Raw genomic sequence first — 24,642 nt, 5'->3', positions numbered from 1 at the left:
GGGGAGGGCCTCACCCCAGGACAGGGGGCGGCAGTCGGGCTGGCACTGGTGGGGGCAGCGTATGCACCCCCCAGTTGTCATTCCGCACTTGTCTTCTGCTGAGAAGCTCAGGGCTGAGGAACCACTGGTGGCCCGAGGGTGCTGCCCCTCTGGCCGAGAATCACACCACAAGCAGAGAACCTCAACTTCCCATCCGTGTCAGGTGGGGGTCTGAGGCCTCCTCGGCCCTGACAGCCTGGGGACAGCGCGGGCTCCTCCCCCACTGCCCATTCCCGCTGTAACTCAGGCAGAGCCGTTCTCCGCTCTGGGCCTTGGTTTCCCCACCTGTGACATGGGTGGCTCTGGGCCAGCGCCCCGCAGTTCCCTGATGGCTGGCCGCGGGGTTAGATAGCCCGCACAGGGCTCTCAGGCTGTTGGGGCATCCTTGTGTTAGAGGCCAGAGCATGACTGCTGTCTCCAGAAGTTGGGGGTGGGGAGGGGAAGCAGTCATCCAGCTCAGCCCGGCGTCCTGGCGGGCAGGCGCTGAGGGTTTGGCACACCAGACGGCACAGTTTCTATGGGACAAGCTGGGAGGCGAGATTTCAGAATGATTCCCCCTCCCATTTTGTCCAGAGCTCACCCTGTGTGGCGGAGCGTAGATATTTTACAAAAGTCAACCAAAGGGCTACAGAGAAGAAAGAAGGCGGGAGGGGGAGGGCGGGGACTTCCCTGGTGGTTCAGTGATTTAAGAGTCTGCCTTCCAATGCAGGGGACGTGGGTTCAATACCTGGTCAGGGAACTAAGACCCCACATGCCGTGGGGCAACTACGCCCATGTGCTGCAATGAAGTCCCAGCATAGCCAGAGAAAAAAAGAAGGAAGGAAGGAGAGAAAGAGAGGAAGAAGGAAGCAAGGACGTTAGGAGGAGAAAGTAAAGAAGCCATTTATTCATGAGGCCCAAGGGGCGGAGACAGCGATGCAGTCACTGGCCAACGTAGCCTGATGGCAGTGATGATGGCCTGCAGGGCGGTCTGCGGGGTTGTGCAGAGAGAGCCTGTGTAGGCGTTTCCATGTGCTCCCCTCCAGCCCTTCACAACTCCAAGCCTCTGGTGTCCGCATCACGAATAGAAGATGAACTGGCCCAGCGCCGTCTCTCCCAGGGCTCCCTGAGAACAAAGGTGGTCACGGGTTACTGCAGAGGGGGCAGCCAGGCAGCGGGATGCCAGCTGAGGACTGACCCCCAGAGTTGCTGGGGCTGGGGAGGGGCAGCAGGGAAGCTGGATGAAAGAGGCGGGAGAGGGACCACAGGGCCGACATCAGCAGAGGTGGCAAAGGTGGTCCCAGGTTCGGAAGGGAGTAGGGCAGCCTCACCTGGGGTGAGAGGTTCAGCCGGCCATGATGTGCTTGACAAACGCTGGAAAGAAGGAAAGAGTGAGCTGCAGGGTCTGGCCCTGGGTAGCCAAGGGTGGGACCCTAGGACCCCAGTGCCTCCCCCCAGCAGACTCCCTGCCTGCTGAGTTTACCTTCATAGTTGATGCAGCCATTGGAGTCTTCCTGCCCCGCCATCAGCTTCTCCACCTCATCTTCTGTCAGCCTCTCACCTAGCAGGAGCGGGAAGCTGAGTCAGCACTGTCGAGGTGTGAAGGGTGGGGGGACCCCTGACTGCCTCTGGACAGGTGGGTGTGCCTCTCCAGTATTCCCCATGCCTCAGATTGGTACACCCCGAAGCCTGAGCTGTCACCTGTCAGTTCTGAAACCAGGAGAATCAGTGACAAGTCAAAAAGAACAAGGCCTGGGGTGCAAGCCTGGTGCCCGCTCTGAGCCTAGACTCCGTCCATAACAGCACCATCTTGGTGTTCAGGTCCCCGGCACAGACTGTCCCCTGTCCTCAATAGGCTGGTGGGTCTCCCTCCATCAAGGGGAGACCAGGAAGGATGTGCAGGATAGACCTGGGGACCTTGGGGAGGATCAGGAGGAGCCCTAGAGACACCACCACTGCTGCGCAGACAAGGCTGGCCCTTCCCTTTCCTGACTCTGTGCTTTTGTGTGCCCTGCTGGTCCCCCCAGTGGAACGCCCACTGCAGTATCCTCACAACTCCTACCTCCCCCAGCCACACACACACACACACACACACACACACACACACACACACACACACATAACCTCAGCGACCAGCACAGGGCTGATCACACAATGCTGCTGCTGCTGCTGCTAAGCCACTTCAGTCGTGTCCGACTCTGTGCGACCCCATAGACAGCAGCCCACCAGCCTCCCCGGTCCCTGGGATTCTCCAGGCAAGAACACTGGAGTGGGTTGCCATTTGTACTCAGTAAATATTTGATGCAGGAAGGGTTGCTTTGAGCAGACACAATCTGAGCTCAATGAATATTTGCTGTAGGAAAAATTCTCTTTGCGAAGGGGACATTCCTGCCAGCCAGGCCCCTGATGGTGGGAGTCAGGATGCCCAAGAGGCAGGCACAGTACCTTCTCAGCTCCAGAATTTGACCTTGAGGCAACAAACACCAGGACTGGATTGACTGACCCTCCTTGGGGGCACCATCCCGTCTCGCCCCGTCCCCAGAGTCCTTTCAGCTCTGTGAGCTGCACCCACTGGCTTTCTTTATCCCCCACCTAAATTTCTAAATTCCCTGCATAGATTTTCTAGATCTCCTGCTGTGGAGGCACCTTGATGGCATCACCCTCCATTTCACGAGGGAGAAGCAGGCGGAGGACAGCGTGCTTTCTCCCAGATGTCCCCAGAAGGTGGGCTGGGAGTGGGGAGGAGGCCGCCCTCACCCAGCGTGGCCAGCACGTGGCGGAGCTCGGCGCCCATGACTGTGCCATTGCCCTCTTTGTCAAAGACCCGCAGCCCCTCCACGAAGTCCTCGTAGGTGCCGGTGTCCTTGTTCTTGGAGATGTGCTGGAGCATGGGCAGGAAAGTGTCAAAGTCCATCATCTTGGAGTTGAGGTCTGTGGAGAGATGGCCGAGCACCCGGCTCTGAGGGGTGGGCGGGCAGCCTCCTCACCATGTTTGACAATGAGGACCTATTCCCCTCACCCAGCTCCCCAGTGCACTCCACACCAGTTTGCCATTTACCAAGCGGTCCACCAGGCACTTTACAGTCAGCTGAGAAACGCATGACTGCCGTGGTGCTCTGCTGTTCATAAGAACAGCAGCACCACCGTGGGCTGTCTAGCCCCTCTGTTCTCCTTTGGGGGAGCAGTTCTTCCTAGCACCTCGTTATTTTTCTTACAGACTCCACTCTCCCCGCCACCTGGGGTGGGACAAGAGCAGCTGGGCAAGTCAGAGACCTTGTCTGGAGCTTCTGTACCTGCGGAGGGGCCTTGGGTCTCAGTATTTCTTGGGGCAAAGTGGGCAACCATCTCTGGCCAAGGCGGTGAGGGCAGCTGGCCCTGCCCCCTCCCCAGAGGGATGCCCAGGGGGCCAGGGGGGACAGGGCGAGCAGGCGGGAGACCCAGGCCAGGTCTCACACCTCCACTGGAGCTGGTTTGCGCTGTTGTCAGTCCCCGATGACCAGGAAGCCTGGCTAATGGGCGTGAGGCCAGATGATACAGGGGCCATCGCTGCTTGTGAGCAGCCCCCGAGGCTGGGCTCCAGGTCCTCCTCCAGACAACGGGAGGGTGTCAGAGGAATGCACAGCGGGGAGATTCCCATGTTGCCCACCCCCCGCCAGCGATGGCAGTCTCCCCCGGGGACTGGCGTTAATGGGGACATCTCAGGCTGAGCACACCCACCTTCCTGCTTTGGCTTCCCCAGGACGCGGAGCACCTCGGCCTGTGTCGGATTCTGGCCCAGAGCCCGCAGCACGTCCCCACACTGCCCGTACGTGATCTTCATTTCGCACTTGGGCGTGCGGTCAAACAGCATGAAGGCTTCCTTGAACTCTGCCGGGAGGGGGCGTGAACTGTGGACACTTCCAGAGGCAGCCCACCCGACTCGTCCCACACTGCTGGCGGGACTCTCAGCCTGGGGACCCAGGACCCAGCCCTGCAGCCCCAGGGCTCAAGACCCCCCCCAACACACACTCACCTTCAATCTGCTCCGGAGTAAACTCGATCTGAAAGGAGACCCCCCCAAATTCTGAGTGCCGGGTTCAGAGGATGGGGCCAGGCCTCCTCCTGGTCACTCCACTCCATGGCCAGCCAGGGCCTCAACCCCTTGGTTGCCCCAACCTGTCTACATTTCAGGATCCCAGCTTCCACCGCCCAAGACCTCTTGAGGCCCACCTTGAGTCCCACCCCCACCTCCTTACCCCTCCTCACCTGTCCTACCTGACGGCCTCGCGTTTGTGCATACCCAGATCTGACACCAGTTAGGCCTCATCCGGGGAAGTGATGCGGAGGGAAGCCTTGTGCCCTGAATCTCCATCCCAGGGTGGGCCTTACCTGAGACCCCCTAGTCCTAGACAGACATGCCTGAGGCCACAGGATCTAACCACACTGGCTTTGCCAGCTCTGCTGGGCCTGGGGCCCAGTGGGCAAGTCTGTCTACATGAGATGGGGGTACCTCATCTCCCTGGGAGGGGGTGGCAGGTGGCAGGAGGGGCTGGGCTGAAGGTACAGGCCAGAGAGCCCCGCAACATAAGAGCTCATCTTCAGGAAGCGCGTGTGTGATGAACATGTGCATTCACACACCTGTGTGTGCACCTGTTGGCATGTGTCTGCCCACCCCCCAGCCCTCAAGGCTGAGCACTGTCACCCACCTGGCCTCGCCTACACCTAAGTCTCACACATTCCCATTTGCAAGCCCAGGGCAGCCCCTAGCATGGCACAGCAGGGGGCTGTTGAGCGTTTGCAAGACCATGGCGGGGGTACCTGAGGTCAGGAGGCCTCCTGGGACCCGGTTTCCCCCTGTTTCCCCCTCCTCACTCGATACCAGGTCTATTTTTATCACTGCAGTCACTCAGCCCAAGGTCAAGGGCGCACCAGGGAAAGGAGCTTGGGGGAGGGGGACTTGACTGGCACCTCGCCCACTGTGGCTCCCGTGGAGTCTCCGCCCCCGCGCACCCTAGCACAGAGCAGAATCCTGCCCCAGCCACCCTGCCACGTTGCCCCTCCCAGCCCTCCAGTTCAACCTTGTGTTGGGAAGACCCGACCAAGTTGTTTCTGGCCACCTGAAAGCTCCCTCCACCAGGAAGCCCGCCGAGATTAGGTGCCCTGGGGTCCTGGCCTGGCTTTTTGCAGGGTTCCCAGAAGAGACCTCATGAGTTCCTCTGCTCAACGGCGAATCTGCAACCTCAGATCCAGGGAGACCACACAAAGCCACCATGGGCCCTGGGGTTGTCCAACCCTCTGCCTGTGGGATACACACTTGGGGTCTGAGGGTGGTCACGGTGGGGGCCGACTCCAGGGATCACTTGCTGTGAGTGGTTCCCGACAGCCTGTGAGGAGGGCTCATTGTCCCATTTCACAGCTGAGGAAACCAAGCCTTAGAGCAGCGACGGCAATGGAGCAGATTTGGGATCTGAACCTGTGTGCTGTGCTAAGTCGCTTCAGTCGTGCTCAACTCTGTGCAACCTCATGGACTGTAGCCCACCAAGCTCCTCTGTCCATGGGATTCTCCGGACAAAAATACTGAAGTGGGTCACCATGCCCTCCTCCAGGGGATCTTCCTGACCCAGGGATCGAACCTGAGTCTCTTGTGTCTCCTGCGTTGGCAGGCAGGTTCTTTACCACTGGCGCCATCTGGGAAGTGGAGATGGATCTGTGAGGACCGGCTGCAGTCTTGCTGGGGAACTTGAAGGCCTGGGACGGCTCCACCGGGCACCTTTGCCAGCAGCCAGGGCAGCGGTGGCCAGTAGCCAGCCAAGAACAGACGCAGGCGGGATGCCGGGTGCGTGCCACTATGTGGATGCCACAGGTGGCAGTCACGGTGCATTCTCCAAGTTTAGACTCTGAGAAAGACTTCCGAGCCAAGCTGGGGAAGGGCTCTTGGGGCCACTGGTCACAGCTCCACGACCAACTTTCTCCATGACCTACCCAGACTGGCTCAGCGTCGCCACCTCAAAGCTGAGGCCCCACCAGCTCTGGGGCTCAGGGACCTTGGCGGGGGTGACCGTGACCCAGCCTGAGCAGGAGCCTTGCTTCTCTTTGCTTCCCACCCTGTCTCCCCCCAGGGAACTTGGCATTGACTTAAAACCCCACAGTGTGACAAAAAAAGCCCCTGCCTGGCTGAGGGGGTGGGGGACACTGGCGGGCCCAGGATTCCCCAAGGATGTGAGGTCCAAGGAGAAGGACAGGGGAAAGTCAGTTTCCAACCACCAAAAAGACAGCCCCTTCAGCAACATTGGGGCAGTCCTGCCTGCTATCTGACCACCGTCTCTCCTGCTGCAGCCCTCCTGATGCTGAAGCTTCCAGCTAGAGCTCAGTACTCACTTTCTGGAGCCCACTCTTCCACTGGGTAGGTCCACTCTGGGATTCACTTACCTACCGTTCCCTTCCTACCTAAAACACGGCCTCCGCACTCACCTTGATCTTGGAGGGGTCAAACTCAGCTTCCTTGGAGGGCTCGGGTGCAGGTGCGGGTGCAGGTGCCGGAGCCGGAGCTGCAGCTGCTTTGGCGCCTGCCTTGGCCTCATCTTTCTTGGGATCTGGCTTTTTGGGAGCCATGGAGGCTGTGAGCACAGAGACAGGGGTGGAGAGAAGGAAGCCGAGAGCAGGGTAGGTGAGCCTCCTGCAACCGGCCTTTATCCCGCCTGGACACCTCATGACCCCAGCCCCACCCCTGCAGGGCACAATGGGGACAGGACCATAAAAGGACATTGGTTAGACTCAGGGGCTATTTTGGGGCCTGGGGAGGGCATTGTTCAAGCTCAGGAATGGGTGGGGGAGAGGGAGGGCTCTCCAGGCCTCCCAGTCACCTGTTGAGGAGAGAAGGGGGAAGGGTAGACAGAGGCCACTGCTCAGCCCGCATGCATACCCCAAAAAGCACACACACACACAAGGGCCTGCTGTCCCTCAGGAGGCCAATAAACTGAACAGGTGCGGCAGGATGGACCCAGGGCATGTTGGGTGTTGTGCTGGATGCCGAAGGACGGGGATTACCTAAGGGCACCCCTTGGGTTACACTTCCCATCTGCACCTCGAATTCCCTGTGTCTACACGGAGGCGGAGAGGGAGGGCCGTGTCTGTCCACATGCGTTGTCTGTTTGTCTGGGTGTTTGCATGCAGTGGGGAGGGTCTCTGCGTATCTCTGGTAGGAGGATCCGTGTCTCTGTGGGGCCTATTCCGGTCCATAGTGTTGCCTCTGTGTGTTTGGGTTGGGTGTTTATTGTGTCTGTGTGAGCGTCTGGCTCGCTGGCAGCTGCGGCCCCCGGCTCTGGGAATACCCTAAATGGCAGTAAAAGAGGGTCTGCTCCCTCGAGGGCCGTCACCCAGCCCGGTTCAGCAGCCCAGCAGCATCCACCGCCTCCTGCCCCAGCACCTGCCTGGCCCCGAGGTCAGCGTCTTGGTTTCTCCCTCGCTTCCTACGGCCCCTCTTCTACGACCCCCTTTCCCCACACACCTCAGGGCCTGCTCCCCACCAGACCCTCGTTCATACACCATATACCCTCCGCCTTCTTGCCTCCTCTGGTTGGCACATTCAAGGCGTGGCCTCACTGCACCCTCCCGGTCCCACCGCCCCAGGCTGCCCTCTGCCAACCTTTCAGCTGGGGCCCTGAGAGGGTCTGTGTCTCTGAAGGACCCCAGGGGGCTGGGAGGGGTGCCCCTGAGGTGTTCAGCCCCGGGCACCCCACCTTGTCCTACCCCCGAGTGCTACCCTGAAGTGCTAGCCTTCGGCAGATGGTGGTGACATTGGGCAGCCTAGCTGGGTGACCCTTGGGGGAGATGGGAGGGCAGAGGTGGCAGGAAGCCCTTCCAGGCACAGAACTTAGAGCTCTGGGACATCTTGCAAACACACTGGGCTCCGTTCCTTGCCAGGAGTCTGTGCTGGGGCGGGGGGAGGCGGGAGAAGGAGGTGTTCCCTGTTATTTTTAAATGCCTGGAGCCTTTGATAGAAACTTCAGAGGCACTGCCCCCCCCACAGGCCCCTGGGGATTTCCCGAGTGTAGCCAGGCGCTGGGGGTAGAGCTGGAGGGGAGGCTTCACTCCACCTGGGTGCCCCAGGTCTTCCTGCGGAGCCCAGGTCCCCTCTCATCCTGTCATTTGGGCTCCTGGTGAGGGGGGGGACAGTGGTCCAGGGGTGGGGCTGGGTCCCCTCCTTGCTGGAACACAGGACGGTCCTCCCCTCATCTGGAGGACAGAACACCCACATCTGGAAATCTGACAACATCCGGCGCTGGGGGAGAGGCAAGTCTTTCACTTTTCTTCCAGATGTTTGGCAAGAGTATTGAGAAAGAAAGGGGTGGGGGAGGGTCCTCAGAGACCAGTCAGAAATACCACAAGAGGAGAAGACAGACAGAGGGGGACACACAGAGAGAGAGCTCTCTGCTGACCTCAGGACAACTGACTCTGGACGTCTTACGGAGAGTCCAGCCACCCACAGGCACAGCTAACAAGACACTACCCAACTCCCTTTCATTCATCGTGGGGGGAACATGGCGGACATACACAGGGGCGCCCAGACCCCCAAGCGCATTGATCCATCCGTATACAACTGCCATCCCACAGAAACCACTCACACCAGCGAGCATGGGAGGAGATGAGTGACATGGCCTCCTTGAGGCTTGTGTCCCAGGTCTGTGATGGGATACGCAGACTCAGCAGGCTCACTGGAGCCACACAGCACCGCCTTCCTCTGCCTGGTGAGGGGGTCAGGCAAGGGGGCTCTTGGTCCCCTTCCCTCAAGCCCAGAGCAGATACGGTTCTGCAGTGGGGAGATCATGTACAGAGCCATCCTCCACCCCTTCCCCAGGACTCAGATGGAAGTCCAGACCTGGGCATTTGACTGTCGGAGCTCTGATTCCTGGGAGCAGCGGTGCCCAGACTCTCCCCACAGGGCCACTCTCAACCCATTACCAATGCCCAGCCCCCAGCGGGGACTCTGCAGGAATCAGCCCCCTTGACTTCCAGCAAGATGGACTGTGGAGGACAGGAGGAAAGCGGGGCGGGCAACAGGGAGAACAGGGGTGGGGGCTTTATGACAGGGAGAGACAGACATGGAGAGTAAAGACAAGCCACACAAGGCTTGGTGCTCACGCCTCTCTCCCAAGCCCCAGCCTGGGCTCCATGCCCTTTAGGAATGACAGCCCAGCAGACAAGATCCTGGCAGAGCCTGCGGGAGGAGAGGGAGTCTGGATCCTTCTCCTTTGACTCCCCCAGCTCCAGTGTCTGAGCCGTGGCCCAGCCAAGGCAGATGGCACATTCCAGAGCCCTCTCTGGGGGCAGCCACCTTACTTCCCCCCGCCCCCGCCCCGCAGCTGAGGAACACGTGGGTCCCGACTTCTGAGGGGCCCATGGAGAGAGGCAGGAGACCCCTGGCCACACTGGCTTCCTTCTTCATTCTTTCGAGACCCCATGCCTTTGCTATTTCCTCCTCCTGGTGTCCTTGTTTAGGACCCTGGCCATGGCTTGCTCCTTGTCACCTCCAGGTCTCAGTGAGATATCACCTCCACTTAGCAGCCTCCTCAGACTGCTCTGGACCAGCTCCACCCGCCTTGCGTCTCACCCTGAGCCCCCATGCTTGCACCGTGACATGAGGCTGCTCCCTTGCTTCTTATGTGCGCCCTTTTCCTTGAATGTCAGTTGGCATAGGAAGAATTTTTGGTCTTCCAGGTCTGCATATCCACAGGGTCTCGAACAGAGCCTGCAGTACCCAGTAGGCACTCCATAAATGTTGGAGGAGCTGACGTCCCAAACATCTCAATTTACCGACCTCTCACAGGAAGACTGGAACCCTTGGCCACACCCCATCCCTGGAGTAGGGCCAGGGGAGATTTGCTGATGGAGCGGCAGTTCTGGTGTCTGCCAGGGGCGCCCCGGATAGCAGTGCAGCCAGCAGCTGCCCCTCAACCCACCTGCCACCCCCTCAGCTTAGGCCTGCTCTTCACGACACTGCCATCCATTCTGAGACTCCTCTCAAGACCCTGAAGCTGTGGGGACGATCAGAAGGTACAGGCAGTGACCTGACCATAATGACCAGCCAGCAGGGGGCGTAGAAGGGACAGGAACTGATCTTTGGATCCTGAACCCAAACCCTGGAACCCAGGATCCCAACTCAGACCCAAGACTCCAAATCTGGAGCCTGGAATGCCAAGCCCAGATCCCAGACTCAGGCCTCAGGATCTGACCAAACTTAGATCCTGAAACCCCGAACCCACGACCAGACCTTACTCTGAGGACCCAGACCCCAAAACCCAGGGTGTCCAATCCAGACCTGCCACCCAGACACCAGACCCCAGACCAAGGATTCAAGATTCTGAAAACAGAGTCCAGATCCGGGACTCAATACCCAGGACCCAATTACTCAAAACCCAGACTCCAGACCCGTAAACCCAAACCTAGACCCCAGAAACCCAGATCCACGAAAGGGGCCACTGGTTTTCCAGATGGACACTGCCTGCTGCCCGGTGCAGACAAGGGCGGGGCTGGGGAGGGATGGGCTCCTGGCAAACAGCAGAGGGGGAGAGCTTGGCAGACCTTCCCGCCAGTGTTCAGAGGGGCTTAAGGAATGTCCCTCCTCCTGTCACAGCCAATTAGTGAGCTCAGAATATGGTGGCCACATGCAGGGAGCAGTGGAGAGTGCAGAGAGGGAGGGATGGGTAAGGCCTGGCTGTCCCTGGGGCCCAGGAACCAGAGGCAGGGAAGGGGGGTCGGGCTCCCCACGTGCCCTGTCCCCCAGGCCGCAGGCTCCGCAGGCCGCCCTGGCCCTCCCAGGACCGCCTCTCCTGGCCCACGGCCCCTGGGCTGGGACGTGGGCCCAAACTTCCCGGAGGAGTCAAGAACGCGGCCTGGGCCAGACCCAGAGCCTTAGAAGTAGGTCAAATGTTGCTGTGCAGCAGGTCTCAGGGACCCCATTTGGGCGGGGGCAGGCCCGTGGGCGGCAGTCACCCACCAGGGCACACGCGTGTACCCACAGATGTGCGCTCATCGCAACGTGCTGGGCGCGCATAAACATGAACCCTACGCAGGGCCCCTAGTCCCTGCCCAACTGCTTAGATGAGGGGACCGAGGCCCCAGGAGGGGTGGGAGTAGCTGCCCAGCCTCTCTGGCTAGAGGTGGCACGAGGCAGCCACGAGGACCCAGAGAAGGAGAGGAATTTGTGCGCCATCCCACGCTCCTGGAGCCTTGGGTGAAAGTCTGACTCCAGGGAGGACTTCCCAGCAGGGTTGCTCTGCCACCAACAGGATGTGGCCTGCTTCCCGGAGGCACAGCCCCAGGCCTTGAAAGATGGGAAGCAGCGGCCAAGGGGAAGGCCGGAGACTTCTGCTGCTCTTGCAACCCACCCTGGCTGGGCCTGGTTCCTCTGGGCCTCAGTTTCCCCATCTGTACAATGGCCGTGGGTGGGGCCCAGTGATCCCGAGTTGGAGGACAGTCACTGGCCCTGAGCAGTGATGAGCCCATCCCCACCACCCCCACACCACACACAGACAACTCTGTCCTCTGCAGGCCAAACACACCCCTCAGGCCCCTCCCTCTGCCCACTGTGCTGACGGGGACCAGATGCTCCAAACTTGTGGTTCTGGGGGTGGGGGTGGCAGGGCCCAGCGGGCTGGCAGGCAAGCCCTGGGTTTGGCCCAGGGACCTATAATCAGCTCCTGCCCCTCTGATCCCGGCCCAGGACTGACGCTTGGGGCTGTGGTGTCCTGGCCGGCTGTGGCCACGGCCGCTATATTTGGGAGCCCAATTGAGGATGAGGGAGGGCTGGGCGGGAGGCAGCCTCCAGGGACCAGTGCCTCAGGGGGGACAGGGTGGGGGACACTGTTGTCCCCCTCTCCTTGCAGGAGGGCTCAGCCTTGGCTACAGGGGTCCACTTTGGGGGGGCGTGCTCTGTTGTCAGGAGCCCAGCCTGGGGGGACATCAGCCTTGCCCTCAACGGCTGGTCTAAGGAGGTAGATTGGAAATCTGAGTGCGTGAGAAAGGGGTTGGCGGGGGGGCAGGGGTGACAAGATGAATGAGAGTGGGAAAACAGCTTTCACGGGGTAAGGTTTGGGGGAGAGGAGTCTGAGGTGGGAGGGATAGGAGAAGAGGGTGCCAACATGCTACGCAAAGGGATGGAGAAAACAGAGCCTTGATCCTGGGGTCCCAGGGAAGGGAGTGAGGTGCAGCCTAGCTCTGGTTCCCCCGTTCTCCCTGCTGGTGGAGCTTCTAGAGGGGCTCGGCCCCTCCCCCAGCATGGCCTGTGGCCTCCCTGAACTGCCCTGGACATTCCCCGCCGCTGGGCCAAACCCTGTACCCTCCCACCAGCAGCTTCCCAAAGAGCAAATATTTATTGTCCTTGGAAGAAAAAAAAAGAGTCCCCTTTTAGGATCAGGGTCTGGGAGCTGCTACTGAGGCTTGCAGGGGCTCCGCAGAGGCCCGAGATGACCACCTAGAGGCTGAGGGCAGAGGAAGGAGGGTGAGCTGGCCTCAGGGGAGAGGGGCCAAGTGCCCCAGGGTGCTACTGGGAGGAGGCTCTGCCCAGGTTTCCATCTCCCCAAGACTGCCCCAGAAGGGGTCCAAGAGGGTATAGTCGCCGACCCCACGGCATGAGGTATGAACGTGTGTATGAGTGGGTAGATGGGTGCAGTCTGTGTGTGTGACAAAACGCATCCCTGTGTGCACGAAGATGGGAACACACATGGGGTGGGATCTTGCGGGCGTATGTTGTCTCGTGTGCTCACGTGTATTACACGAGGCTGTGACCCCACGTGTGTAAGAAGCATGCCTGGGCGCGCCTGGATCTGTGTGCGTGTCCATCTGGGAGCCCGTTCATCTGTTGGCCTGGGGCGGAGTAGGGGCATGTGGACACAACCTCTGTTGAATGGCCAATTCAGTCAAAAATGCAAGTAAATTTAGCAGGGGGAAAAAAAAACCCTGTCAGTCAGACGAGAAGTCTGAATTGGGTGGTTGTTTGACTGGATGGACCGACTGTCTCAGGCAAACAGTTCATGCTGGCTGCGGGGAGGAACCAGCTCCCCTGGGCCATCATGGAGAAACTGGAGACGGGGACCCTGACTGCGGCAGAGACGAGCCACAGAGGCTGACAGAGAGGTGGGGACGGGCCCAACAACCCTGAGGTGGAGACAGGGGCGGGAGGGTCCTTGAGACAAAGGGAGCGTCCAGGGCAGGATGGAGCTGCCCAGAACCTGCAGACAGTGTGAGTGCACACAGCGCTCCGGCCCCAACCTCAGCCCTGCGCCCAGTATAAGGCAGACTCATTCTTCCTTTCCACTCCCCCTAAGGCAGCACCAAGTGGACAAGAAGGGCTCATCAAAATGGGATGCAGGAAGAGAGGGTGGGATGGGCGCTACAAGGAGGCAGTGACAGGACTGTAGGGCAGGGAACAGGGATGGTGGGGGGCGGGTGAAAGCAAGGTGGTGAGGAGGAGGTGAGGTCGGGGTGAGAGAAGCCGAGGCAGTGGTGGCCGGGAGGGCCGCTCCCCGTCCCCTTGCAGGCCGCACCTAGCGGTGGTGGCCCCACCAGACCCTGGCTGTCCCCACCCTACCCTACCAGCTGTGTCCTTGCCTCCAGTGGCCACACAAACACCCTCTGTGGCTCAGGGTGTGGAGCTGCATTAAAAATGGCCCAAGCCCCCGGCCAGGAATAGTCAGGGTCAATTCCCGTACCTGCCGGTGTGGGTATTTATATATCTGCAGCCCGCCTACCTGCTGTATTTATGTCTGAAGTACAACACACACATGTGCATTCACACACCACACATACCCACACACACACATTCACAGGGTCCCCTGGTCAGGCTAACCCACCCTCACTATGTGTCTGTGTCTGTCTGAAGACACCCACTGGTCCCTGGACGCTCTCCCCAAGCCACCTGATCCCTTTCTATCAACTCTGGGGCCGACCGGCATCAGAACAAAGTGCGTGCTTGCACTGATGCACATATACGTACTCACAGGCTCACGGTCACTCAGGAAGCCTGCCCGCAGGTGCTCAGACCATGAGCCGGCACACTCCTAAACACACACCTTTAAACACAAACCCTCACACTCTGTAGATGCCTTTGCACACACCCTCATACCCAGGTGCACATACTCTTTGCCCACACATGCCCTTTGCACGCGAGTGTATACTCATTCACGTGCCTTTGCATACACACACCCCTAACACCTCACACCTTCAAACTTGTGGTGTAGAAAGAGCTCTGGGTGGGAATTAGAAGCTCTGGGAAGTAGGAGAAAGGCAGAGAGTGAGAGCGATGAGGGCCCCATAGCAGGCCTGCCTGATGATGAGGTCTGGGGGGCAGTGTGAGTGCACATGCATGTGAGTTTGAGCGTGTGTGTCCACAATCTTGGAACCTTTCCATGGCCTCCCCTCCAAACCCCCTGGAGAGCCATCCCTATCCCCACCCCGTTCACAGAGGGAAACAGAGGCCAGAGCAGAGCAGCTGGGCCTGGGGAGGTCAGCATCCCCAGGTTCGGGGCCTGCGAGCCTCAGCATCTGTGTTGTTCTTGGAACGCCCAGGCCAGATAAGGACCAGGGTCAGAGCTCGGCTCTCGTGGGAAAGGACTCTCTGGAAGGCTCCCGATCCATTCCTTTCCCAGATGTTGGACCCCAGAGCAGGCAGTGGGAGGGCAAAGGGGATGACGGGGAACAGGCAGGGGCCATTGCACTGGGCTGCAGAGCTGCAGGGAGACCACGGCAGATTCAGACTCACAAATGCCCAGGAATGCGCAGTGACCCCGTCAAACCAGCCCAGGGACCTCCAAGCGTGGGGGCCTGGAGCAGAGACACAGAGAGGACACCCAACCCCCAGCTCTCTGCAAAATCTAGATTTGAGACCTTGGCTCCAGAAAGCCTCTTATATTCTGGAACCAGGGTTAATGGTCAGAGACTGAGAAGTCTGCAGCCTGGCTGGCTGGAGAAGCTGTTTTGGGGGTAATGGATGGAGTGCTGGGAACATCAAAGCATTACGTCCCATCCAAAGCTGATCTAGGCTCTGGTCCTGGGATTGGTTATCAGAGCCAGCAGGGGACCCCCGTTCCGATCCTGGCCCCTCACTGACTACTGAAGACACTTCCCCTCTGGAGACCTCAGTGTTCCCCACCCTGTACAATGGAATGGGGTCTTGGGTTGGCTCGACAGACACACAGACCCCTCCGGCAGTCAGTTTGGGGCATTTTTTGACGTGGGTCTCCTTCCCCCACTCGCACCAACCTTTGCCCCTTGCCCAGGTCACAGTGCCTTGGAGAAGGCTGGAGCTTCTTTGAGGGAGTTTAGAGCTTAGCGCCAAGTCAACAAGGGAACAATCGGCTGGAATTCTGCATGAATACAGGGCTCATCCAAGGCTGCAGATAACGGAGGAGGGTCTGGGGGACTCCTGTGCCCCTTGGGACTTTTGCCTGCCTGTAAGCCCCTCTCCTCTGAAGTCTTGGTCTCTGGTAGGTGTAGCAGGCCCCTCCCCAGCCCACTTTCCACCTAGCGTGCTCAAAATCCCCATAATCAATGTATATGCAGTTTGGGGTCAGGAACCAAGAGAAACCATCAATTGCTCCAGCCAGGAGCCCTTTCCCCTTCCACAGCCCCCTGCTGGCCTTGGGGTCTCCCCAAACCCATCTTCCTACTGAGGTACTGAGGACAGAGGCCACAGGTTCAGCTGGGCTGGTCTAGCCTGGAGCTCTGGAGTGGACACCCCCTGCAGACCCAGGCCACCCAAGCTTCAGTCTCCTATCTAGGAGTTGGACTCCAGCCCCTCTGGCTGTTCCCTAGCTTCCCTGATGGCTCGGATTGTAAAGAAGCTGCCTGCAATGCCAGAGATCCGGGTTTGATCCCTGGTTTGGGAAGATCCCCTGGAGAAAGGAATGGCAGCCCACTCCAGTATTCTTGCCAGAAGAACTCCATGGATAGAGGATCCTGGCAGGCTACAGTCCACAGGGTCACAAAGATTCGGACATGACTAAGCAACTAACACTGTTCCCCCCACAGTCCATCAGGTTTAATCTCATGAGACTCCCTGGAAAAGAACTTTCTAACACCGCAGGACAAGAGATGTGTCCAAAGGCTGGAGGAGGCTCCTTCTGAGATCCTGGGATTCCCTCCCTCCTCATGGGGAAACTGAGGCTCAGAAGAGGAAGCCCGTCTCCATAGCAACTGAGCGATAAGAGGGGCAAGAGGCAGTCCAAAGCTCCAGCAAGTAATTCTCCTCACCCCCAGAGATACAGGATGAGACAGGGCTTGGAGATGACCCACAGAGGTGACCCAGTCCCTTCTCTCAGGGCTTGTAGTATCTCAAGAGAGGGGCAAGAATCACGAATCGGAGGCCTCACAGAAGCAGATGCAGGAAGACCTAGAAGAAAGGGGGACACTGAAGAGCATATGAACCCGCCCCCCCACTAAGCAATGAAGAGGAGGGCAAGTCCGGCAGTAAGGGGCAGAGACTCCTCGGGGTTCAGTCAGTGGGAACCCCGGGGCAGTGGGGCCTGTAGGGAAGTGGCTCCCAAAGGCAGGGTGTCCAAGCCTCTGAAGCCAGCCCAACACACAATAAGGACTCGAGCACTTGAGGAGTAAGTGATCTGATTCAGGAGGGCCACAGAAAGGCATCTGATCAAAGGAGCGGCTTCATGAGGTCTGACCCTCCAAAATACTTTCCTTTTTCTCCCATCCCGCTCCTCTCTCTGCTAGGTCATCACTTCTTTGCCCCCGTCCACCCCCAAATAGCCCTTTGTGGTCATGCTTAAGTTGGAAAATGTATGTGGAGCTCCGAGTGGGAGGGGCGGGGGTGGCCACCCTTCCATCTGCGACCCAGCTCTACCCCCTCGGCCAGGAATGGCTTCTGGAGCTGGCTGTGGGGCAAAGGGCATTGCAGGAGGGGCGGGATATGTTAGGTGGCCCAGAGGTCAGTGCTCCTGTTCCCTGCCTCTGCACCCTCAACACCAGCTCAGGAAGGCCGGAAAGGAAAGGGCTGCTGCAGAGGCAGGGGAAGCTAAACCACCAGCCTCCCGGTGGAGAGCGTGACTGAGTCCATGGTCCCTAGGGCCTCTGCTTTCCCCCTGGGAAACAGGGCTTGAGCTTTTCATTCACTCCTGAGGAGGCAGAGGGGCCCCAGAGATGGAGCAGTGGCCCAGGACAGAGGAGCTGGGCGTGTGGCTCTGAACTGCATCCAGTCCTCCCTGGGTCCAGCTGGTGAGCAGTGCCCCCTCCAGGCTCCAGCGAGGTCGCTGAGCCAGGCATAGCCGTTCTGCAGTCACCCCCAGATCCTCCTCCAAGGTGGTGACTCACGTGTCCCCAGCTGGGACCCTTCAGCCTCTTCCACAGCCATAGAGGGCCCTGGGTATTGGGAAGGCTTGGGGACTTGGTCTGGGTGACCTCTGGCCTGCCATTGTCCCTCTCTGAACATCGCTCTCCCACACAGTTTTATAAACTTCCCCAAAGTACTTCCCCTTCTGGCCAGTTCAGCCAACGTCCACGGCGCCTCTGGGCCAGGCTCTGTGCCTGCCGGGTGTTGGACAGCCAGGCAGACACAGCCCTGGTCGCAGCCCGAGATGTCCCCAGTGTCACTGCCAGTCCACCGCTTCGCCCAGCTAGTGAGCCCTGAGGCTTTCAGGATGAGGGGAAACTGAGGCCCAGAGAGAGATGGCCTAGCAGTCCTCAAATGGCCCGGTCTGAACAAGGACCACCCACATAGAGGGTCCCTCCAGGCCAAAGAGAACCCCCACTTGCAAGAACTAGGGGTTCCCCCACCCCAGGCCTCCCCACCACTGACCCCAGGCGAGACCCAGGGTCTGAGCTAACCCCCTTCCCACTCCTCCCTCCTCCTCCCCGGCCCCCTCGTCCCTTCTAACCGCAGTGCTCAGCCGGCCTCTGGAACGCGTGCCCAGGACCTCAGTGATATTTTGAGTTTAAGAAAACTTTGCAGTCGGCAGGAGCTCTTAAAGGTTATAAATAGCAGCAGCAGGAGCCCATGCCGGGAGAGGCGGAAACACGTGTCAAACACGCCTGGGAGGGGGGTATTCCGAGGCACAGACCCCCGTCCCCCTCCCCCTCCCCCTCCCTTCCCCAACCCCCACCACCACTAGGGACCCACCAGGCTTCAGGGGATTTTACAACCGCTGGAGCGGGAAGTCACACTCCACCTGGAAGGCGTCAGGGAAAGGAGACTCCGCTCTTGCCCCCAGCCAGGGTCCCTGAGCGGATGGCCAGGATGCCCCCATGCATGTGGGGGAGCTACTGAAGAGAGTCTGGGTGAGAAGTCTTGCTCCCACCCTCACCCTCCCTGGCCAGCATGGAACCCCGGCAGCTGAGCGGAGTTTTGGATTGCATCCCCTCTGAGTCCGGTCAGAGCAAGACCAGGGCAAAGAAGGGATTTTTCCAAGGTCACACAGGGGTTGGGGGTGGGGGGGATCAGACCCCCAACCCACAGTTATTTTCACTAAATGCTGTTGCACCCCTTCCATCTCAAGGGACCACAGGACAATATTCCACCACATCTGATTAAGCAGAGTGGGAGGATCGCGTGGTGGGGCTCTTGGTATGAACCACCCCTTCTGATCTGCGAGTAAGCAGACCTTAGGACCTCATCGCTCAGTGACCCATCCAGTCCCCGCGTTTCCACTTCTCATGAAGATCTGCCTTTGAATAGATGAGGAAGAGAGCGCTGGAGACGACCAGGGCCTCTCTCCACCCCGGAGGGCTGCACACCCATGCCCGCCTTGCCAGGGCGTGGCTTGTGGACAACCCAAGGGCAGGCGTAGGGTCCTCACCAGGAAGTCAGCTCTGGTTTGGACCACCACAACGTCAGGCTTGCCTTGAAGGCCACATGCTTGGAGGACATGTTCTCGGGAGCCTGGTCCGAGGGAACACAGCCATGAAGACCCCTCCGATTTCCCCAACTGCTCCACAGTGTACATGGGCAGAAACCGTTATCCCAAGGCAAAGCTCTGGAAGCCAAGGCATGTCTGGGTCCCCCATGGCCATCCCCGCCTTTGCCTCCCTCATGCCCCACCTGCTGCCCACAGCCTCCAGCAGGTCTGGGGGTGGCAGCCAGGCCTGGCGTCCAGGCGCTGTGCACCTCAGGGAGCCCCGAAGGGTTTATGGGGCTCCCAATGAATGGGCCTGTTGAGCTCAGAGGGGGCCGGGCCCGAGTAAACATGACTGGGTCTGAGCTGCCATTCTCCCCCTGCCTCCTTCCTCAGGACCCGGGACCAAAATACGACTTCCTGTCCCCGGAGCTGAGCGCTAGACTCGCCCCTCAGAACCCTGGGCTGGGGCCCACTGGAGGAACACGGCCTGACCTGCACAGGCAAGCCCCCAAGGCTGATGGAGAGAAGGGACCTCAGGTTTTCAGATTCCCAGGTCTGTGTCCAGGACCCGAGGGCTTGGGCACTTTATGTGGCCCATTCAGGCCTTGAACTGCCCATCTGCTAATGACACATTGAGAAACCGAGGCCACGAACAGGATCCACAGGTCAGAACAGAACAGGCGCTGAGCCCCAGCCTCTTGCTTCCCTGGCCAGGAAGGATGGGAGCAGGGGGTGTGTGTGGGCTCAGAGGAGGGACAGACTCCATGGGGAAAAGCTCAGGGCGCTGGGAAGTTTGACACAGAGGGCACAGGAGGTCTTGTCCCTTGAACACAGCTGCCCGCTGACCTGTAAAGCTGAAGTCAGCCCCCCGCCCCTCCAATGGCCTTAGTCACAGAATGGTCTCCTTGCTTGGGATACTCCTTGGAGTCAAACACTCAGATTCGCCCAGGCCAGGAGCAGGAACCCTGCAAGCTCCCGTAAGAACCCTGTTTGTCATAGTCTGGCTACGTGCCCCTGGCCAGTCCAAGGCTACTCTCTAAGTTTCATCTTTTCTTCTTTTTTTTGGCGTGCCGGATCTTAGTTCCCCACCCAGGGACTGAACTCACGCCCCCTGCAGAGGCAGTGCAGAGTCTTACCCACTGGACCACCAGGAAAGCCCCGCCAAGCCTCTCATTTTTCCCTACCTGGAGACCAGGTATTGACAAGCTCCCCACCCCTCTTTCCAGCCTGTGAACTAGAGAGTTACTTTCGAAACTACCCTCCTCCCCAGGAGCCTGGAAGACCTGGGGAGAGGTCGCCCCTGAGGTGGGGGGCCCTAGGAACATGCCCCAGACACTAGGGGTGGTTCCGGGCCAGTCGTCTCACGTGCTAAGCACTGGGGGTTGTGGCTGGAATGTGTGGAGCAGCAGCTACCACGTGAATCATTACACCTCGTCAGGCTGAGCCTGAGACTTCCAGACTCAAACCAGCTCAGACTGGGCTCCGGCAGAAGGGCAGCCTCTGAGTCCCGAGGTGAAGTCCCAGGATCTTGGACGGTCTCCTCCTCACCGTCTCACCCTTGGCATCCAGGTCCAGCACTGGTTCTGCTACAGTTCATTGTGCAGAATCACAGAGGGAGGTCAGCTGTCATCTGTCCACCACCCCCCTGTGGCCTGCAACAAGCCTTGGCAGGGGGCGGCTTGGCAACCAGTGGGGGCGAGGGGGGGGCGGTCAGCGTGGAAGTGAGCAGCCTGTCAGGGCTTCCTGGCTGATTTCACATCAGGAGCACATGTTCCAGTGAGTAAAGAGTCAGAGAGAGAGAGGGAGGCGTGGGTCTGCAGGGATCAAGACAAGGGCTGGATAGAATGAGGGTCCTCATCTCTCCTAGCTGGGGGACACTGGATGCCCAGTGCTTGGAGGGCAGACCTTCCCAGCCTCAGTTTTCCTGCTTGTGGCCTGGGTTTGAACTACTCTGGGCCGTCATCTGATTTCTCCAGGTGTCCAAAACTTGAATGAAGTCACTCATAGGGGTTGTGCTCATATTTCATGGAGGCCTGAAATTTCTGAGATGCAGAAAATGCTGGAAGGGGCAGGCAGAGGGTACACAGGAACAGACAGAAGGACAACTAGTCAGAGGAAGGCTTGGCAGGGCAAGGAGAAGACCACTGAGGCATGGACACACCTGAAGGGCTGAACTTGCCTGGGCACCCAGGGCACCTGGCAGGCAAACCCAGGGACAGTAGCAGAGAGGGACAGTAGCAGAGAGGCCCAGCCCAGGACACCTGAACACTGATTTGCTTGGACCTGCCTCTGCTCCTTGACCAGGGGTCTGGGACAAAGTCCTGGGCTAGTGCAGAGTTTGGTAAAAAAATATTTTTTTTTTTTTTTTTTTCAAGTGAAAGCTCTGACTCAGGCCTTTTCCTGTCCCGGACAGCAACATCCTTGCTTAGGCCTGAACCGCAGAAGCTGCTCAGGGCTATCCATGGCCTTCTCATGGCCAATTTGAGTCTGCTCTGTGGCTCCAGGCCCTACTTGGACGGTCTTGTGGGTTCCAGGTGAGTGGGGTCCAGGGGAGCCCTGGGACTTGAGTGTAGCTGGAAGAGGAGAGGCTCGGGACACCTCGTTTGGTTAGTGTGTGTGTCCCTGTGCCCGCGGGGCAGAAAAGGTATGCCTACTAGGAGATACTGACGGATCTGGTGTTACTGCAACAGGGGGCTGTGATCATGTGACCAGAAGGGACAGAAATCCCACAACTATAGCTGCCTCCCCCTGCCCCAGGAGCGTTCTCTGCTTGGGACGGGGCAGCCCAGCCCCGTGTCCCAGCTTCCTGCCATTCACCTCCCTGAGAAGTGAGAAAGCCAGGCCTTCTGCTGCAAGGGGAGGGGGCTGCCCAACCAGCTGCCTGGGAGCCTCCAGTGACTCATCCGGGTGGGGGGTGTTTATGAGCAGCCGAAATGGCTGTAAAAGTGGCACCTCAGCTCACTTATGGCCTGGCCATCCCCTCCTCAGCCAGCCCCTTGCATTGAACAGCTTCCAGAGGGGCCTAGGAACCTGGAAAGAGGTCTGGGATTGAGGCCTGGTGGAGGCTCAGCTTGGGGTCAGGGTTCAATCAGGGGTTAGAGATCAGACTGGGATAAGGATGCAGGGGTAAGGCATGGGGGTTAAGCTAACTCTAGGGTCAGGGCTGAGGTTGGGATTCAGGCTGACTTTGGGGCCAGGGTTGAGGAAAGATGGGGGTGGGGGTTTGCTGTCTGTGGGCTAATTCTCCCAGATAGCCTCTAGGCTAGGGCAAGGGGTTTTCTGAGGGAGTGAGGCCAGGCTGCAGAGGTCTCAGAGAGCCTTTGTTTTTCCTGTTTGAGTCTGGTGCCCACTCTGGCCTCAGGGTCTGTGTACCTTGGCCAGAGCCCTACTCATGGTGGCAGTGACGGCAGCAGAGGCCTGTCAGCCCAGGGCTGCTGAACCAGAGTCCGGCCCCTGCTCCAGTTCTGAGCTCCAGCAGGCCTTAGCCCCTCCTCCTAGGCCCCAGCCAGGGGGTCAAAGAGGGGAGTCCCTATGGGGACTTATTCCCACTCACCACCCCTAACCGGGCCTTTCCAGACACCATTGAAACTGACCTGAAACTGACCAGAAACTGACCCTGGGGCCCTGGGGCTTGCCTATCAAAAAGGGTGGGCTGTGCTCTGCCAGGCACTGGGGTGCTACCAGTTAATGTGTGACACCCCCCAACCCCATGGTGGCACTTTAACCAGAGGCCTGGGGCTGATTTAGGGGGTCAGAGGCCCCACCCACAGTGATGGAATGTCCAGCAGAAGTCTGGACTGAGGCACATGAGTTATAGCTAAGGAAACACCCTTATGGGGCCCACAGCCCATTAGATCCTTCTCTGCAGCCCTATCCATAGCCCATCCTGGTCCTCTCAAGCAAAAATACTGTTTGTTTCTCAATCTCAAGGTTGATGGTGTCAGATCTGAGAAGGACCCCCTGCGTCAGCTGCTAGCTCTACCCCTCAGTGCCTCCAATCCCTCCATGAATGTTCTTTTCCTATCATCAAGGGCTGTGGGTCATCCAATCATAAAACTTGGAATTTAATTGCTTAGAAACAGAGACATAAAGCTTCTCTGGAGTGTTCTTGAAGTGCCTGCTCTGGGCACCTGAGCCTCTCTGTTCCTGTTCCAGAAGAACCCATTCATCACAGCGAGCAGCCCCCAAATCAGAGCGGCTTCACCCTCCCCAATAGCAGAAGAGATGGAGATGCAAGGAGACAGAGATGTCCTTTATGTCAGGCAAAGAAGTATGATCCTGGAAGAGGAAACTACAAAGGCAAACGGAGGGGAGTGAACACAGAAAGAGGGCCAGGAGTCTAGTGAACTAGAGAGTCGCCTTTGGAGGAAACTGCCTCCAACAGGACAGTCCTTAAACACCAGGATGAGAAACTTCAGGGTAGTGGGCATGGAAGAGAGTATGGCCATAGAAATGTGAAGGAGACTGCTGTGGGTACAGTCTGGGAGATGGGTGGATTTGAGCAGGCATAGGGATGGGTTGCCAGGAAAGTTGGCTGCAACTGGATTCCAGTGGACTTAGGGCTTGTGCACTCATTCATCTTGAAGAAAGGGGCCAACCCCGAGACATGGGGGCTGTTTGAGGGCTCTGAGGAGCTCAATTTCCACAGGCTGAGCCTGGGGAGCCCTCAGAGTCCACAGGTCTCTGGGAAACCCAAGAGATACCCACCCTCCAAGGCACTAAAACAGTAAAGTCAAAAGTGCCCTTTGAATCAGCTGGTCACCTTCCCATTTTACAGATGAGGAAACTGAGGCTCAGACAGCAGGAGAGTCGTCGTGTCCAGGATTACACAACTGGTAAGTGGGTGAGCTGGGGTTGCCACTTAGGGTCACGACAGTCACATTAGCTTCCTCCTGAAGATACCTAAAGCCCTCTGCTTCAGGCATCCCCGGCCTTCCCTGAACCTCAGCTTCCCCACCATATACTTCGAGGTCCTAGGTTTGGGGTCCAAGGCTCTCTCCTCTGAGCACTCCTCTCCGGGGCGGGGAGGGTGCTCATAAGCCCGGCCCCCACCTGGCCCCCGCCCCCAAAGCCTCCTCCCGCCCTTTTCCCAAGTCGAGGGTCCCCAGTGCGTCAGAGCCGGCCAAGAGTTTTGGGGGGTGTGAAAGGGTGGAAGGGAGAGGCGGAACCTCACGGTGGGGGGCTCAGCTGAGTCTAGGGTCTTGCAGCCTCTAGCCGCCCCGGGGTGGAGTCAGGGGCGGAGCTACAGAGGCCCGGCGGCGTCTGGATGGGTAGAGATTCGGAGAGACCCGGACCCGGGAGGGAGGGAGAGGGGTGTGAGGCCAGAGACGCGGGCAGGGACGGGGGCGGGCCTAGGGTACAGCACACCGACCCACTCGGGAGCTGCCTGAGGCTGGGGGTCCAGGCGAGGGCGGGGCGGGCGGGAGGGCGGCGGCGGCGGAGCCAGGCTCAGGGGCTGGCGGCCGAGCAGCCTCCCCGGGGATCCCGGTCCAGCCTGAGCGGGAGTCCCTCGGGCGGACAGACAGCGCTGCAGCCGGGGGCCCGCGGGGTACCGCCCGTGAAGAGGGCCTGTTTGCGCGGCTGAGGGCCGCTATTCACCGGCCCGGGCCGGACGATCAGAAAAAAAATAAATAACGTCTGTGCCTTCCCGGAGAGGGAAATGAAGCGGCGGCAGCGGCTCGCGCCACGTTCTCGGGCCCCGATGTCAGAGCTCCCGGCCCCGTCCCCTGCACACTCACATCCTGCCGCTGTGCGACCCCTGGCCGCGGCCTCTAGAGAATCGTCCCGGAGCAGGAGCCGCGGGCTC

The 24,642-nt window shown here is 59.3% G+C and overlaps 1 protein-coding gene across 1 annotated transcript; it reads right to left on the bottom strand.

Moving 5' to 3' along the window:
• Window positions 1-1,088: 1,088 nt before the first annotated feature.
• MYL3 (myosin light chain 3) lies at window positions 1,089-24,642 on the bottom strand. Its single transcript, XM_068982303.1, has 8 exons — window positions 24,575-24,642; window positions 6,469-6,614; window positions 4,031-4,058; window positions 3,736-3,885; window positions 2,776-2,949; window positions 1,502-1,579; window positions 1,350-1,392; window positions 1,089-1,144 (listed from the first exon to the last, which is right to left on the bottom strand). Exons 2-7 carry the CDS (start codon window positions 6,607-6,609, stop codon window positions 1,364-1,366), a joined length of 600 nt encoding a protein of 199 aa, XP_068838404.1. The 5' UTR covers window positions 6,610-6,614; window positions 24,575-24,642; the 3' UTR covers window positions 1,089-1,144; window positions 1,350-1,363.

The sequence above is a fragment of the Capricornis sumatraensis genome, chromosome 10 (genome assembly GCF_032405125.1).
Source record: "Capricornis sumatraensis isolate serow.1 chromosome 10, serow.2, whole genome shotgun sequence".
Lineage (NCBI taxonomy): Eukaryota > Metazoa > Chordata > Mammalia > Artiodactyla > Bovidae > Capricornis > Capricornis sumatraensis.
Note: the sequence above shows the minus strand (reverse complement) of the source record. Positions and strands in the feature narration are given on the sequence as shown.

Coding starts and splice junctions, on each gene's coding strand:
- MYL3 (XM_068982303.1), bottom strand. CDS start 6,609: ATGGCTCCCAAAAAGCCAGATCCCAAGAAAGATGAGGCCAAGGCAGGC. Junction 2,950..3,735: donor GGGGAAGCCAAAGCAGGAAG/GTGGGTGTGCTC, acceptor ATCTCTCCACAG/ACCTCAACTCCAAGATGATG. Junction 1,393..1,501: donor TGGCTGCATCAACTATGAAG/GTAAACTCAGCA, acceptor CCTTCTTTCCAG/CGTTTGTCAAGCACATCATG.